Genomic DNA, 17,993 nt, shown 5'->3' with positions numbered 1-17,993 from the left:
TTACCATGAAAACTTGAGATTATAGCTTTTTTATATTTGTAGTGTTGGCGGATATTAATATACCTCTGCACGAGAGACCGAAGTTTATAAAAAAAATTTAACCCTTATTTTGTAACTATTAGTTTACTGATTTGGAATTTCCTTAAATGTTTTAATATTAAAAAAAATCTTGTCTGATTTGTCTTGGTCTGTAATCATTGGATTTCCTTATACAAAACATCTAGAGGTTTTATCAGTGGCAAGAGTATTGTGAATTTTTTTCCTCATTATGCTTCTATTTGTTAAATCAATTTTGTTAGGCTATTGAGCTTTTTCATTTGAAGAGCCAAGTTTCTGTGTTTACTTCCTTTAGAAGGTATATGATTGTTATAATCTAGCCCATATACATGTTATGTGGTTGCGAAAAATATTGTAGTTAAAATTCCGGTTCTATTAACATGGCAAATTATGGACTTCTTCAACCTATCAAAATGTTTACCTGTAAAGCCATCTAAAGACTAATGATTTTATTTTGGTTGTCCAGCTAGATGAAGAATTATACCGTGCAAAATGCCATATTTCAGAGGGGGATGTGTCATCTCTTCTTCCAAACAAAGATCATGGTGCATTATCTTTTGTTTACTTTTTTCTGGATTCCAATTCTGATCCTAAATTGAATTTCCTTTTTTCTTTTCCAATATGTGATGTCCATGTCGATCGTTTTTCTTTATGAGCAAGAATGTTCTTGAAGATGTTCCTTGGAACACTGAATGTTCAGGCTACAAGGAAAGAGGTTCGTCTTAAAGTGAAAGAGGAGTACAACGATTACAGGTTAAGTTGTTTTGTTTATTTGGTTACATAGATGTCTTTCATGTTTGAAAGTTGAAACTTCATATTTGATAAAGAGGGCTCATTCTTGTTATTGTTGGATAATTAGAAGAGTAGTGTAAATTCTAAAGATTTGCATGTATATCTCTAGCTTTTCTATAGGCTTGAATGGACCATGACAAGGTTTCCTTCTCATCTATGGTGCAAATTTGTGGCTCATGAATACCAAATGATTGTTTTTAGGCAGTTTCTGTGTTAGTACTCATGTTCAAGAAACTCTTATGTATCTGTCAACTTATAAAAGCAGTTTTTGTTTTAATCCTTGTTGAAATCGCACCACCATCATGTTGGTAGGTCCGTTTCCATGGTTTTCGGGACACTCTTGTTGTACTTTCTTCACCTGTACTTTCACTTCATTCATTTTTCATGGTCTTTGTTTAACTAGAAAATGCACAAAGTGTGGAAGATCAACCTTAGAAAACTAACATTTTATGGTGATCATGTAATCATGATGATGTATTGTTAAGAATACTTAATTAAATGAGGGATCTGAAGGTTGCAGCTCTATAAAAACTTTACTTTTAATATCTCCAGTGAAAATCTACCAATAAATCTGAACTTGACCAAACCACATGATAGTGTCTTTGTTCTATTGAAAAGTTAGATTGAAGAGAATCATCCAAAGCTTATAGGCAACCTAATCAAACATATTCTGAGCTGTTCCATCACCATCTAATCCTAAGTTATTAGTGTTTAGTGACATTAACAAATAATTCTTCCTTGCATCTTATTGATTCTCATCCTTCTAAGAAGTAAATTACGAAAGAGTATCAGTGGCATGTTCTGCGTTTGAGCACATCACATAAAATTGCCAAGGTTAGTTAGTCATTAGGGATGCTGACTCGGCCATTAGTAGGAGATTTCTGTTCTTTATTCCCTGTGATTCAATTCTGGTAGTAGGCTTGCGTTGGTGGAAATTCTCCCAATCTGTTCCTATTAAGTTAAATATATTACATTTACATATGAAAGGTAGATTTAAGTTTAGAAATTCCACCTTGTAACCTGACAGTGCCGTCAGACAACCATGTTGATATATGAATTTCATGACTATCTATAAACAATCTAGATGTAACTGGAAAGCAACCATCTTCTTGCTTAGAGGTTGACATAATTTTGTGAGTAAATGTGATGAAGATGGTGTACTTTGCAACGTAGTGCATTGTGATTTTTGATGCATATGAAAGAAAAGAAAACTTTCCATCAAAGCCATGCAATAATATGCTATCATTATCTCTTGGTAGGTCAAAATCACATTTGACAATAGTGTAACTTCCTTTTTGCAGGATCGAACGACCTTTCTGTTTCTTTTCTTTCCCTCCACTATGCTACTATTAAGGTCTTGGATTTGGAATGGATGCTTCCCAGCATTGGTAGTTCAGCTCTACCAGGTAGATAGTACCTTTCAATTGCATATCATCATCATATGTTTTTGTTTGGAATTTGTGGTTAAAGATGTTGTTTTGGTTTAAACATTTGTTGTTTTCTTCCCAGGCATGGCTATTATTTCTCTATACAAGTTTAGCTTTGCGAGAGAACATACTCAGAGTAAATGGAAGTTATATTCGCCCTTGTTAGTAATCATCCTTCCATCTTTTTGACATTGGTTAAACTTACAGTCAAGGGAGCATGTCAGGGTCATTGCTGATTTTAGTTTAGGCTAAATAGATATAAAATCTGTCACCAAATGTTACTCAGGATAATATTTGCTATCTCTGATTGAGGTAAACTTAATGTACATATTTAGTGCTTTTTGTAGGGAAGATTGTTTCTCTATCAGTACCTACAAGCAATACAACTACCACCTTTATTGTGTTCATAGTGATTTAATTTTGCTTATTATATTGATGCAGAATTCAAGTTAACAATATGGTTAACTTGATATTAAAATGCATCTGTTCAAGGGTATATTGAATTGGTACATCTGGTTTAGGATTTTAGTGGGTTCAGTTCACTTAGAGTGGCAATGAGGGGGCATCCACATGATTTGATATAAGTAAGATCTTCAAACGCTATCTACATGATCTGATATAATTATGATCTTCAAACCCTATCCATGTAAACCAGCTTGTCAGCTAAGTCAGATTTTGTGCTACCAAGCTCAACTATTATAATGCTTTAACTTTTATTGGTGAGTTACAATGACGCCTTAATTATGAATACGAGAATCTCATTTCAACATTTAGATAGAACAAATTACTATTTATATAGGGCTTGATAATTGTTTATTATCTAGGACAGCATTGCTTTTCATAAAACAATTTTTACTTGTGCTCTTGCAGGTGGATATTCCGTCATTATTGTGCTATGTTGATGGCTCTTGTGAATCTCACATGGGAGATAAAAGGGCAACCTGATTGTGCCAACAAGCATGTAGTTAATTTCTTATTTATATATTAATTTGATAATTATTATATCCAATCTAACACGAATTTTGCGCAGAAAGGGGTTGAATTGTTTCTTGTATGGGCGGTCATGCAATGTTTTGCAATGCTTCTACAAAATAGATACTAGCGCCAGCGGTTGTATACTCGCATTGCTTTAGGCAAGGTAACATCATATATTTTTTACTTGAATTTTTATCATAGTGAATTTTTGCACCCTTTGGTAAAGCAAATACTGCCATGACTGCTTTACTCTTTGGTTTCCTATTCATCTGTCTATGCGGATTGATAAATTATTAATCTTCAACTATTGTGCTTGTTTAATGGATAAATTACGCGGATGTATATATTTTTTTTGAGGCAATAACCTACAAGTATAAAGTAACATTTAATAGGTACTAACCTGCTCAAACCCATACAAGCATACATACAAGAGATTATTGAGTTTGATGGTACATGCTGACTTCTTTCTAATAGGACTTGGCAGAAGTCTTTAGTATCCGATAAGAGAAAAGACAGAAAATTCAGACTTAGTGTAGAAGCAAGCAAGCACTTCGATCAACTGGTGTTTTGCATGCAATAAAGCGTTTTTGACAGTATCAGGACAGCTCAATGCAGAACCTTGTTTATAAACCTTGGAATTTCTTTTTTCCTATTATTTTTACGGATTTTTTTCTCATATGCTTTGATGTCTTGTCCATCAAATAGATTTTTGTGTCTTTTTACTCTGTTGAATCATGTTCCTTTGTTTAAAACTACATTAGTTTAACTCTAAAAAATAAATTGTCCTCTAAATATCAAGGGGAAAAGTTATTCACATGATTCCCAGATGACATCTCAACCTAACAACCTAATGAGAGAATAACATGGCTTGAGGTTCAGAGGATGCAAGTGCTAATAAATTAGTCTTATGGGCATATAAATGTCTATATCTCTGTAGTACAGGAGGTGTATCTGCAATTAACACTTTTTTTTGTAATTTTATATTTCTCCATATGATCAAGCCTAAGTGTCGTCTCTCTTCATTTTTCTCTCTCTTTGCAGGCAAGGAGAATGGATGTTGTGTGGGGAGAAACTGCCGGTGTAGAAGGCCAACTATGGCTTCTGTGCCCCCATCTTTTTTTACTTTACATGTATAAGGTTAAGCTGCATAATTACAACCTCGTTGTTGGCTAAAAATTCTTTTGTTGTTGCTGTTTAGCGTAATTTAGATTCGAGAGCATGCATCTAGGAAAGATAAATTTCAAATGAATTGTGGAGTCACACCGTGCCAGCTACCACATTTTCATTTCAAGTGTATCTTTCATTGTATGCATCAGTAATCGAAATTACTCATAGTATCTTAAACATTTTTTTTTTGAGTTTAGGGTTTTGAGGCGTACGTTGGGATATTGCTTCTTAAAACTGCTTTTGTTGGCGTTGCTTCCGAGTGGCAGGCAAGAAAACCTTGTCCTATTTTCTTTTGTTTCTTCTTATAGAATATGTAATGTCTACCGTCTTAGCATAGATGTCTCTTGATTTCTACTTTGATAATGCAGGTCATATTTTGTGGCATCTTGCTGGTAATTATGGCAGTAGGCAACTTTGCAAACACGGTGCAGACACTCATGGCAAAGTCAATATTCAAAGCTAAATTGAGACAGACAAAGAGCAAGCAAGATTTGGACCATTCTCTGTCTCCACCCTCTGGGAGATGGAGACTGCTATTGTGAAACGATCAGCTCCCTCCTCTTCCAATGTCATGTTTGAGTTCTATCAGCAACGCTATTCATGTTTGTAAAGTGTTTTTTATTTGTTTACAAATGAAGTGGTGCCTATAAGAACTGCAGGCAATACTGCAGTTTACCTAACCATGTATTTATTTGTTTACAAATGAAGTGGTGCCTATAAGAACTGCAGGCAATACTGCAGTTTACCTAACCATGTGAATGAGGTTAATGTATCAAGTTCTTGTTTCAATAAATAAGTGCAATTATGAACCTTTTCTGCCGTCTCTTAGCTTGAGATCCTGGCTGAGTTACACAAGGAATTTTGTTGGTGCTGAGAAGTGGAGGCATAGGGCTGACGTCATCATCATCGGAAAAGGGAACTTTTGCTGTCGGTTATTAGATGTCTGATTGAGGGTGTTTGCGAGTTGTGACAGGCAAATAATGTGTTTGAACATTTTGTGACCATTTTACATTCCCTACGGTAATGAGGTATTTTGATATATAATTCCTTACAATTTATACTTCCTATACATTCTAATACTATGAAGATACTTTGTTGATACAGGTCAGTTATTGTCTTGAATGGGAAGGGAGCTGAATTGGCAAAGCATTGTGTACCTGCAGATCCTACGAAGAGGTGCATGCTCAATCTACTTTAATTAGATAGAGAAGGATGTCATATCATCCCTAGCATTTATGACAGTTAACAAATTTATTTCAACCTGCATGATATCTATCACCTACAGAAAGATGAAAGAAAGCTTGTATCGAATAGGGTTCAGCTCCGAACCAGACCTCCAGAACATCCTGCCACTAATATACAATTAACCTAGAAGGAACCAACATCATGCGAGTAGTAACAAAAAGCCTAGCTCACAAGGGAGAAGCTTCAACAGAGGTAGGAAATGCATATGAAAGCCTACTGCTGGGAGCCAATGTCAGTCATATGACCATGAAACTACACCTAATGTGAGACGAAGACAAGTTATAGATGACCAATCTGCATCAACCAGTGATAATTCAGTATGAAGAATGTATGAATCGAATCCTAGATTTTCCTCAGAGAAACCAAATGAGAGTGGACAGAGATTGAGTTTAGTATATTATTTAAGTCTTCAAATGTTTGGTACACGAATCTCTACTATTTGTGGTGTATTTGTCTAAACTATCCCTGAATTTAATTTTATTGTACAAACGTTGTGAATTTTAAAATTTTGTTCATATCTTGGCTATATTGTTTACATTCAATAAATTTATACCAAATCTCTACCTAAATAAAATTATAATTTAAAATAATATTAAAAATTTTACCACGTGCATTGCACGTGCAATCCAACTAATGTCATGTAAAAAACGTGTGCGCATATGCAACTTTTGTTTTCATGATAGTTTGATGCTCTCTTGAGGAGTTAATGATGTGTGATATTTCGCTTGAAGGTCTAGAATTCCCTTGGTTATGGTGCTTCCATAATCTCAAATCCTTGTGTACAAGAACGTGAAACTCGCTCTTTTCATATCGTGCAGTTCCCGTCTAACGTACTTACATTAAAGCATGTGAGTTTGCTAAAGTGACATTAATAACTCTCAGTTAGGTTCATATTTAAAGATGTATATGTACATTCATCATCATATCTCACTCTTGAAACAATTTATTCTATCTCACTCTTGAAACAATTTATTCTTGTTCTTGCCTGGAACTAGGGGTGTTAAACGGGTGGGTTTGGGCATTAAACGGGCGGGTCATAAATGGGCGGGCATGTTTTGCCCATTTACCCATTTATGACCCATTTAACATTTTCTAAATGGGCGGGTTTTTACCCGCCCATTTAATAAACGGGCCGCCCATTTGCCCATTTAACTATAGTAGCTATATATGTATAATACTTTTAGGGTATTTTTTGTAAACTTTTAGGGTTTTTTTGTAAACTATTGGGGTTTTTTTGCAAAATTTAGGGGGTTTTTGTAAACTTTTTGAATTATCAAAATACGCACAGGCATGTACGTTACCCATTTAGAAATAGCATGAACATATTGAACAAAATAGCATTAAATTTACCAATCAAAATACGCACAGGCGTCGGAGGCTCTGGGTTCGAGAGGCGGCGGAGGAGGCAGCGGAGGAGGCAGCGGAGGAGTAGGGATTGGGGTTGGGATTGAGGTGGAGAAAGAGCTCAGCTGCCCTAGAGAGAGAAAAGAAGAGATTTAGCGATTTTAGGGTTTTTGTTTTGGGAATACGGGCGGGCGGGCAAACGGGTAAATATACACCGTCCATTTAGTGCCCATTTAGTATCATTTGAAATGAACCCACCCGTTTAGACCCATTTAACTAAATGGGTGGGTTTTGGACGGGCCAAGTGATGGGCGGGCCAGGTGGGTAAATGGGTATGGGCAAAATCTGCCTTCCCTACTTTACACACCTGACATTGTGAGTTTTTACATCGCAAATAAGACCGTGAGGATTTTTCACTCCACTACACGTATTTGTCAATCCGCAAGATGATACGATGATACTTATTGATCGATCCGCAAGATGATGCGATGATACCTTTTTGTCGATCAGCACAATGATGCGATGATACTTATTTATCGATTCGCAGATGATGTGATGATACTTATTGGTCGATCTGCATTATGATGCGATGATACTTTTTTGTCGATCTGCACGATGATGCGATGATACCTATTCGTTGATCCGCATGGTGATGCGATGATACCATTTTTGCCGAATCACATAAGTATATGTTTTATTGAGAAACTATAGAGAATGATTGACCCTGAGTTTTTGGCAGATGCCCAATGTGATATTACTCGTTGTTTAGATAACTTGTTATATGAGTACACGAGATACATATGTTAATGTTTATTATTATGCTTTATTTTCCAGTTATATTTTGTTTGTTTAGTTCAAGGTTAATATTTACTTATTTACTACTTGAGAGATACGGTATATACATGAGGGTTTCCTTGTTTGGATTATTTCGCTCGACGTACTACGTCTCGAGTGGTAAGTTTTTAAGTATTAATTCCATTAGGTTCGGGAAAAATAATCTAGGTAGACTATGCTTAATAGATAGAGCCTCTATTTCATCTAGCAGCCTTCCCCCGAGGACGGATGGAGGTAATCTTGCTAGCACTCTGACGCTCTTGTTGTTGTTCTTTTTCTTTTATTTATTTTAACTTTCAGACAGCTCAGAGCACCGAAGAGTCCCAGGATGACGAAGTTTTTGCATAGTCGTCGTTGCATGGTTTATTAGCAGGGACTCCGCAATAGTCTTATGTTTCCACTCAGTTATTTGGGTTTGTACTCATATTGTTAAGGCAGTTTACCTTAGTACGATTTCTAGTCGATTCATGTTGAGACATATCATGTTATTTTAGACTCCAGATGTATTTCAGTTATTCTAGTCGAGACATGATATCATTATGAGATATTTCTTTCTACATCATGTCTATTGTATTTTTATTTCCCTTATTTGACTGTTTTGCACCTTCACTTATACTTGATTCCACTAGAGGATATTACTGTGATTGGTGAAACATGTTGTTGCACAGTGGAGGTGCATGACCGGTTTAACATCTCTGGGTTCACCTTGTACTGCAGGCAAGTATGAAAACAGGGGCGTCACAGTTGGTATCAGAGCTCTAGTTCTAGTATCCTTAGGATCATCCTGTGTCGAGTCGTGGAGCTAGAATAGAGTTTCTCAGGATTCATGTATAGAGTCCGCTAAGAATTTCCTAGAATGAGTGAGGACGATATATGCGTATATCCCAAAATTTTGGAATTTTTTTACAACTATTTTATGTTGATTTCAAAGTATTTGCGTGAATACTATGTGTTATGAATAAGTATTGTGATACGTTATGTATATATATGTTTGCGACCTCATTAACTGTGTCAATTAAGCTCTCATCTTGATATTATAAATATCGGGATGAGGACATGGTCGAGGTAAAACTTGTACCCGGAGGGCTGGACAAGTAAAGCCGGAGCCGCAGTAGGCTCCACAGTATTTGATCGACTTCATGACGCTGTTTATAACAAGATTTTTGTAGCACTCAAGGAGCGAGAGGCGTATCCATTTCCGCCAGCAGTACCAATTTCAAGAGTTTCCAATTAGTATTTAGCCAGTCGAATATACATCATTTTCTCACTAAATGATCATCAAAGACAAGCATTGCCTCCTATTGAACAGTAGTTAGATGGGTAATAATTTATTGTTAACTACATGACCTTCAAGGTACCATCCTAGGAAATATTATCAAGTTATGCCTACACAAACTATACAACCTAAAGTGAGCATGCTGAGCGGTAATCATAGGTAGATATGCTTTAGGATGCAGGAAAAGTAGACACCATGCTGAAAATAAAGGGAGGCAGGGGAGCAATAGCATCAAGCACCAAGAAATTTGATTCGCAGATGTGCACTAAAACAAGTTTCATTTCCCCCTGACATTGCAGAGTGCAAGTGCATGAACTAAACAACCTAGGAAGTGTGACCACAACTGATCAGACGTAGATGCATATAATACGTACGTGGTCACAACTGATCCTGGAATTAGACTCCATTAACTGTATTGAAAATTACAAAACTACATAAGATTCATAAAATTAAATAAAATTCAACAGATAACACAAATTCAGCAAAGCAACACTTTAACCGAATAAAGAATCCCTGCCTGTCACATAACTACTTAGTCAGTACAAACACAAAAGGAAATAGTACTTTAAGACTTTCATCATCTTTCTTATTGCATTAAGAAAACAACTTCCTTATACAAAATGCAACCATAAGTTGAAACCAAAGAGTACTCTGAACTAATCCAAATAATATTCCCAAATTCAAGAGTCTTACCTAACCCAGCTTAAATCATATATCTTTCACCAACTACCCTTTACCAGCTTCAACATGAAGAAATAGTACTTTAAGACAATGAGCTATCATTCAAATAATTTTGGTTAGCAGTGAATTATAAATTATAAATTACATTAAAAAATCTAAATTCCTGCCATTTCCCATTACAACAAAGCTACTAAACAATAGCAGCTAATTAGTAAAACTTTTTTAAAAAGGATCTAATAGAAATTAGAAGATAAAGCCCATATCAATTGAAAATTTTAAAACCGTAGAAACTAAATCAAAATAAGGAATAATTGTAATTTAAAATAAATCCTAGAATATAAAATTACCTTCTCTTGATCTGAGGATTGGGGATCAAAGATAAGAGGAGATCGAAGGGCAGGAGAAGAGATCTAGGTCGAGAAGTGGAGATCGAAGGAGAAGAGATCAGAGGCCAGAGGAGATCGAAGGCAGAGCTCGAGCTCGAGCTCGAGCTCAAGAGAGAGAGGAGATCGGAGGCCGGAGGTCGAGGTCGAGCTCGAGGGGAGAGGAGGAGGTCGGAAGCTAGAGGTCGAGGTCGAGCTCGAGCTAGAGATGAAGAGGAGAGAAAATCGTGATTTTTGAGATCGGGTAGTTTCTGAAGGGTGAAGAGTGAAGGCGAAGGGTTTGCTGGAGTCGGGTTTTGGTTTTGGGAGTATGGGTGGGCAAACGGGTGCATATAGACCGCCCATTTAGCACCCATTTAGTTTGGTTTGAGAGGAACCCGCCCGATTAGACCCATTTAACTAAATGGGTGGGTTTTGGGCGGGCCAAATGATGGGTGGGTCAGGTGGGCAAATGGGTTTGGGCAAAATCTGCCTTCCCTACCTGGAACTCAGCTCTGTAATCGCGTGAAACGGCTAAATTAAATTTATACTTCTGCTCATTAGCTCGACGTGTACGACTTCTAACATATATTAATGGTGTAATATATCCCCTTCTTCTTGTTCGCTTGTCTTTTCCTGGAAAATGACAAATCAGGTGGTCATGCTGGAGAAAAGGTCTATCAAAAAAAAAAAAGGGGGCACCAAATTTAAAAGAAATTGGTGGGGAGGACGAGCTCCAGGAGGACTACGGCCGGTTTTTTTTTTTTTTTTTGGGGGGGTTTTTTTTGGTTTTTCTCATCCGTTTCTTCTCAAAGGGCCTCTCAAAATAGCACGAAACCAAAAAATAGAATCCCGGAGAATGAGGAACAAGCGTTTGGACGGAGGACAGTAGTAGCCTACGTACATTTCTTTCTTTGTTTCCTCTCTGTGATCCTTTTTCCCCCTTCCCAAATCAAAACCAGAAAGGTTCTGATCTCTTTCATCCTTCTCTCTCGATCTGCCTGTTTCTTTCTCTTCTGTATGCACATTGAGCTGACCCATGCACGACGCTGTCACGCTTTTGCAGGGAGACCTTGACTATATTGCAGCGGGTTTGCGTCCCCGGACAGTTTACGGGGAGGCCGAAGTCCTCCGGGCCACAATATTCCATCTCAGGAGAAAATGACTTCTCTCTCTGAAACTGCTCCACCGCCGCCCAGAGCTTCCACCAATTCGTCTTCTCACCGCCCGGCTAAAAACTCCACCCCTTTTCTTCGCCGCCCTCCCAGCAATCTGAAGCCGATGCTTCCGTACCCGACCAGCGCCACCGGCCGGGCCAGGTCGCCGCTCCTCCTTCCAAGGAGGTCAAAGACTCTCCACCCTCACCCTCAGAAAAGTCTCCACCTCCACCGGAACAAATAAATTCACGAAACTCGCCGTCCTCGTCAAATGACTCCTCCTCGTCATCGACTCCTCCTCTGCCACCACCGCCATCAACCAAGTCAAATGATTCCCGGACGAAAACGCCTAGTAACTCCGGGGAACTGCCACCGCCGGGACGTGCTTCTTCAAGATCATCGCCTTCAGATGATGCCGGCGGCGGTTCACAGCAGTCACCGTCGAAAAAGGATGACTCTGGTGGTGGTAATGAAGCCGTTGTTATAGGAGTCGGTATTGGGGTCGTGTTGTTTGTCGTCATTATATTGGTCTCTGCAGTTGTTTGCTGCTGCAAGAAAAAGAAGAGAAAGAACGGTAAGTATTCATTTCACTAAATTGAACAAACTAAAAATCACTCATAATGTGCATTTCTGATTAAAACATACAAATACTTGCCATAAGGCAGCAATGCTACAAAATGTCACAGATATCCTGCATTTCTGCGAATAGAATATGGATATTTTCTGATTTTACAGGGAAAATATTCTTCGTAGCTTAACCCCTATACAATCGCCCAAGCATGGATAGACCCCCATGTTAGGGATTTTATGGAGATTAATCTGCGGGATTAAACATTAAACGAACAACGACATCAATGAAAATACCACAAGTAAGCAAATACTAACATGTAACGTAGTTCGGCAAATCGTGCCTACGTCTACGGGGCAATCCAGAGAGAAATATTTTATTATGAATCAAGAGTATAATCCCTCCAAGTTATACCTGAACCTAAACTTAAGGATTAAATCACAAGAGAAAGATACAATGTTACCTCTAGGGCATCAAAAATATAAAATCCGTCTCACCAAAAATCTCTAACATCCGCGGAGAAACCAACACAGTACCCTTGACGGTATCGTCGTTCTGAAGATAACGGTTTTTGAATCACTGCAATTGGACAACCGAGCTATCCAGAATCTGAACTTTTCTCTCTCTCTCCCCTTTTTTCTCTCTCTGGTTACTGTAGCTCCAAAAAATGCAAGGTTCTCATAAATAGAATTCTTCAAATCTATTCCTATTATAAATAGATCATCCAAATCCTCTTCTAGATAAAATTTTAATTCATGTGAACCTCATGTGAGCCTTATCTTGGGCTGGACCCACAACGATCTCCCCCTCCAGCCCAACGAGAGGGTATGTCTGTCACGTAGGTCCGTTGGGGCGTGCAAGTCTTGGGACCCACTAAGAGCAACTCGATGTTGGCTTAAATTCACCGTCAAAATGTTAGCATTATTTGTTCTTGGGTCTTGAACTTCTCTATTTAAGCCACTAATATTTCTTCACACTAGTACATATGGGACTAAAGTGTAGGTGTCATAATCACCCAACCTTACAAAGACGACATCATCGTCGTCACGACGTGACAATTAGTACATGCTATTATCACTGCCAGGCGATGTTGACTCTAGAGGTGACTCCTACAGGCTCTAGAGGTGGCTCACACCGTATTCACACGGTGTAACATTTAGCCACGTATAGCACTTAGCTCCATACTTTCGGCTGACAACTGCTCTGATATCATATTGCCACACCCCAAGCTCATAGGTCCATTGGCGCGTGTAAGCCGTAGGACCCACCAAGAGCAACTCGATGTTAGCTTAAATCCACCGTCAAATGCTAGCACTAGTTGTTTCTGGGCTTTGGGCTTCTCTATTTAAGCCACTAATATTTCTTCACACTAGTCTATGTGGGACTAAAGTGTGGGTGTCACAATGCCAATTTGTAACTCCTTAACAGGAGTTCATGCCGGCCGATCACCGACACAACTCGGCTTCTCTTTGGAAATGGTCTTCGTTAAAAAAATTGTTAGATTTTTATCTGTATGAATCTTTTGTAGCTTTAGCTCCTCTTTTTCAGCGGCTTCTCCAAGCCAATGATATCTCATATCAATATGTTTCGTTCTGGAGTAAAATGTGGAATTCTTACTCAAATCAAGAGCATTTGACTATCAATGAAGATATGGTAATTGTCCTGCTCCAAGCCTAACTCCTGCAGAAATCTTCTCAACCAAATCATCTCCTTACCGGGTTCTGCAGCTGTAATATATTCCATCTCTGTTGTAGATAAAGCAACACACTTTTACAACCTGGACTGCCAAGATACTGCTCCCCTACAAAAGTGAACAACCAACATGAGGTAGACTTCATGTGATCGAGATCAGCTACCATATCTGCATCTGTAAAATCATATAATACTGCTTTAGAACATTTACAACTCAAACACAATCTGAAACTACCTTTCAAATATTTTAAGATCCACTTTACACATTCCCAATGAACTTTTCCTGGATTAGAAAGAAATCTGCTCACAACGTCAACTACATGAGCTATATCTGGCCGAGTGCAAACTATGACATACATCAAACTCCCTATACCTGAAGAGTAAAGAATATTCTCCATCTTACTCTTTTCCTCATCTATAGTCGGGCAAAACTTTTTGCTAGGCTTCAAATAACCTGCAAGAGGGGTACTAACTAACTTGACATCTTTTACGTTTAATCTATCAAGTAGCCATTCAACATATTTCTTCTGTGATAACCATAACTTCCTGGCTTTCCTGTCACGAGCAATATCTATATCAAGAATCCGTTGTGTCAAGCCCAAATCCTTCATGTCAAAAGATTTAAACAACTCCTTCTTCAGCCCACCGATTATTTGACTATCCTTATTAACAATCAACATATCGTCCACATAAAGCAAAAGGTTAATAAAGCTAGAATCTGAAAATCTCCTAAAATATACACACAAAACTGTCCTCTGGTAGCCATGACTCAACATGAAAGACTCAAATTTTTTGTATCACTACCTGGGTGTCTGCTTCAAATCATAGAGACTCTTCTTCAACCTGCAAACCATGTGTTCTTTTTCCTTCACTTCAAAACCCTCTGGTTTCTCCATATAGATCTCCTTCTCAAAATCACCATGAATGAATGCAGTCTTCACATCAAGCTGATCAATCTCGAGATCTAAACTAGCTGCTAACTCCAAGATAACTCTAATGAACGACATCTTCACAACCGGTGAAAAAATCTCACCAAAATCAATGCTATTTTTCTGACCAAATCCTTTCACCACCAATCTGCCTTTGTATTTCTGAGTCTCTTTGTAGTCATCCTTCTTTAACTTGAACACCCACTTGTTACTAAAAGCTTTTCTATTCTCCAACAAATCCACCAACTCATAAGTATTATTCTTCTCAAGAGACTTCATATCTTTCTTCATAGTCTGGAACCATCTGTTCTTGTCTTTATGAGTATGTGCTTCCTGAAAGTTTTTTGGCTTCCCCTCTTCTATTAGCAAAGAATACTCCGAAAGAGAATATCTCGTGGATGGACGATACTCTCTAGATGATCTCCTAAGTTGTACTCTGGAACCTCTTATTGCTGGTGATGCTCCCCCTACTGAGGAGCCTCTTGCTTGTGATCCTAATCACCATCTCCCTGCTCTGGTATTTGATCATCATCATCAACATCAAAATCATGCATCTGCTCTATATCTGTAGGATTCAACTGTAATGGAGATAAAACGGGTGTCGTATTTGGAATCTCACTAGCAACACTATCTGACTGCTCTGCTCTCCCGAGATCTGCAATAGTCTGATCCTCCTAAAAAATCATATTTGCTCGTCTGATTATTTATCTTTTTTTGGATCACATAGTTTGTAACCGAAATCATCTTCTCCATAACCAAGAAAGATGTAAGGAACCGCGCTCTATCATCAAGCTTCTATCTCTTCTCCTTTGGAATGTGTGCAAACGCCTTCTTACTAAACACATTTAGATGAGAATAGAAAACATCTTTTTCGGACCAAACTCTCTGTGGAATATCAAAACCCAAAGGAACTGAAGGAGATCTATTGATTATGTACCATGTAGTGCGAACAGCTTCACCTTAGAAGCTCTTAGGTAACTTTGCCATCTTCAACATGCATCTGACTTTCTCCACAATAGTCATATTGTACCTCTCTGCAACTGTATTATGCTGTGGTGTGTCGGGCTCTATCCTCTGATGCCGAATACCATGCTTGGAACAATAATTTCTAAACTCAATGGAAGTGTACTCTCCTCCATTATCGATGCGCAAACACTTTAACTTCTTTCATGTCTGCCTCTCCACCATGGTATGAAACTATTGGAAGACTAAAAATATCTGACCCTTTGTCCTTAACAAGAAGACCCATATCTTCCGTGATGTATCATTAATAAATATGACAAAATACTTATTGCCACCCAAGGACTCCACCTTGATAGGACCACAAACATCAAAATAAATCAAACCCAGGATATTATCTTTTTTTTAGAAGGCTTACTGAAAGAAACTCTATATTGTTTGCCAAATAAACAATAATCACAAGGGATGAGTGACGAACCTTTGACAAAGAGAATGAGAGACTTCTTTGCCAATATCTACAACCCCTTCTCGCTCATGTGCTCGAGCCTCCTATGCCACAAACTGAGAGTGTCACCGTCTTGAGTCATGCTCAAAGAATCATATGAAACCTTTGCTTGAGTCTTATATAAATTGCAACATATACTTTCTCTAGCCACCACAAGAGAGCCTTTGGTGATTTTATATTTTTCTCCACCAAATTGAATTTCATATCCCATTCGATTCAAAGTAAGCCCTAAAATCAAGTTGAGCCACAAATTGAGAACATACCGTATTTCTTTACGATCAATGTGCATCCGGTATCTGTCTACAAGTGTATATCACAAAGTCTCACAATCTTCGAGTAACTGGTATTACCCATCTTCACATTAACAAAGTCACCTACTTTATACAATGTGAAAATGTCTCGATGAGAACTATCATGATATGTCACTCATGTATCCACTATCCACTCAAAAATCTGACTTGTAACATGCATACAGTGTTCTTCCCTGCAAATGAGAATAATATCGGTATCAGACAAAGTAGCTATAGTGTTACTGTCAGCTTTCTTCTTCTCATCTTTCTTTTCATCTTTGTTCCCAGTTTTCTCTTTCTTTAATGCCCAACAATTCTTTTTGATATGACCTAGCTTCCCACAATAAAAACAACCTCTCCCTTTAGGCTTTGATTTTCCCTTAGATGTGTCATGACCTATGGACTAGTCCCTATACCTACTCCTGCCCTTGTTCTCCGTGACAAGTACCTATGAGTTATCTATGCTGGTAGATTTCCTCCGAGTCTCCTTATTGAATAAACTACTAGTAACCATACTCATCGATAATACACCATCTGGAGCTGCGTTGCTGACTGTCACAACTAGTATCTCCTAACTGTCTGGAAAAGAATCCAATAGCAATAAAGCTTGTAACTCATCATCGATAGTCATCTTCATGGTAGCTAACTGATTAATCAAGCTCTTGAACCCATTCAAGTACCATGCTATATTGCTTCCTTCTTTGAATTTCAAGTTCACTAACCGCCTCATAATAAACACTTTGTTTCCCACGGTCTTCTGCTTGTAAAGATCCTCAAGCTTTTTTCAAAAAGACTTTGCATTAGTCTCACTCGATACATTAAGAAACGCACTAATGTCGATCCATATCCGAATATAATTGATCGCCTTTCGGTGTTGTTTCTCTCATTCTTTATCAGTCATCTTTTTTAGCTTGGCTTCATCTCCCTTAATAAGGTCATGTAAATCTTTACAATATAAAATATCTTCCATCTTGAACTTTCATACTTGTCAATTGGAACCATCCAATTTTATCATTATGCCAAAACTCTCCATCTTTTCTATCCCAAAGCACGCCTCAAACCAGAGCTCTGATACCACTTGTTAGGGATTTTATGGAGATTAATCTGCAGAATTAAACACTAAACGAATAACGGCACCAATAAAAATACCACAAGCAAGAAAACACTAAATTTTAATGTGGTTCGGCAAATCGTGCCTACGTCCACAGGACAATCCAGATGAATTAAGAGTATAATCCCTCCAAGTTACACCTGAACTTGAGGATTAAATTGTAAGAGAAATACAGTGTTACCTCTATGGTACTAAAACCCTAAAACTCGTCTCACCAAAAATCTCCAATACCTGCAAAGAAACCAACACCTTACCCTTGACGGCGTCGTCGTTCTGAAGACAACGGCTTTTGAATCACTGTAATCGGACAACCGAGCTATCCGGAATCTGAACATTTCTCTCTCTCTCTCTCTCTTTGTCTCTCCTTTTTTCTCTCTCTCGGGTTATTATAGTCGGATTACTGTAGCTCTAAAAATTTGCAAGGTTCTCATAAATAGGATTCTCCGAATCTATTCCTATTATAAATAGATCATCCAAACCTCTTCTAGATAAAACTTTAATTCATGTGAATCTAATGTAGGTCTTATCTTGGGCTGGAGCCACAACACCCCAGGAGTTCTATTGTTGCAGGTAGACCCCCTAACAAGCTTTTGACTCTTTTTACCCACAGAGAAAGATAAA

The 17,993-nt window shown here is 38.0% G+C and overlaps 1 protein-coding gene, 1 long non-coding RNA gene and 1 pseudogene across 2 annotated transcripts; all 3 read left to right on the top strand.

Moving 5' to 3' along the window:
• On the top strand, positions 609–4,981 carry LOC109834368 (annotated as a pseudogene).
• Positions 5,129–6,180, top strand: LOC109834369. Its single transcript, XR_002245547.1, has 3 exons — positions 5,129–5,438; positions 5,523–5,594; positions 5,704–6,180. It is a non-coding gene; the product is annotated as an uncharacterized LOC109834369 (long non-coding RNA).
• On the top strand, positions 11,322–17,973 carry LOC109835315 (WAS/WASL-interacting protein family member 1-like). Its single transcript, XM_020403295.1, has 3 exons — positions 11,322–11,390; positions 11,462–11,891; positions 17,893–17,973. The coding sequence occupies exons 1-3, from the start codon at positions 11,322–11,324 to the stop codon at positions 17,964–17,966; spliced, it is 573 nt and encodes a 190-aa protein (XP_020258884.1). The 3' UTR covers positions 17,967–17,973.

Source organism: Asparagus officinalis, chromosome 3, assembly GCF_001876935.1.
Source record: "Asparagus officinalis chromosome 3, Aspof.V1, whole genome shotgun sequence".
NCBI lineage: Eukaryota > Viridiplantae > Streptophyta > Magnoliopsida > Asparagales > Asparagaceae > Asparagus > Asparagus officinalis.
The sequence above is the reverse complement of the archived record's forward strand: the minus strand, read 5'-3'. Positions and strand labels throughout refer to the sequence as shown.

Coding starts and splice junctions, on each gene's coding strand:
- LOC109835315 (XM_020403295.1), top strand. CDS start 11,322: ATGACTTCTCTCTCTGAAACTGCTCCACCGCCGCCCAGAGCTTCCACC. Junction 11,391..11,461: donor ATTCGTCTTCTCACCGCCCG/GCTAAAAACTCC, acceptor GTACCCGACCAG/CGCCACCGGCCGGGCCAGGT. Junction 11,892..17,892: donor GAAAAAGAAGAGAAAGAACG/GTAAGTATTCAT, acceptor AATCTAATGTAG/GTCTTATCTTGGGCTGGAGC.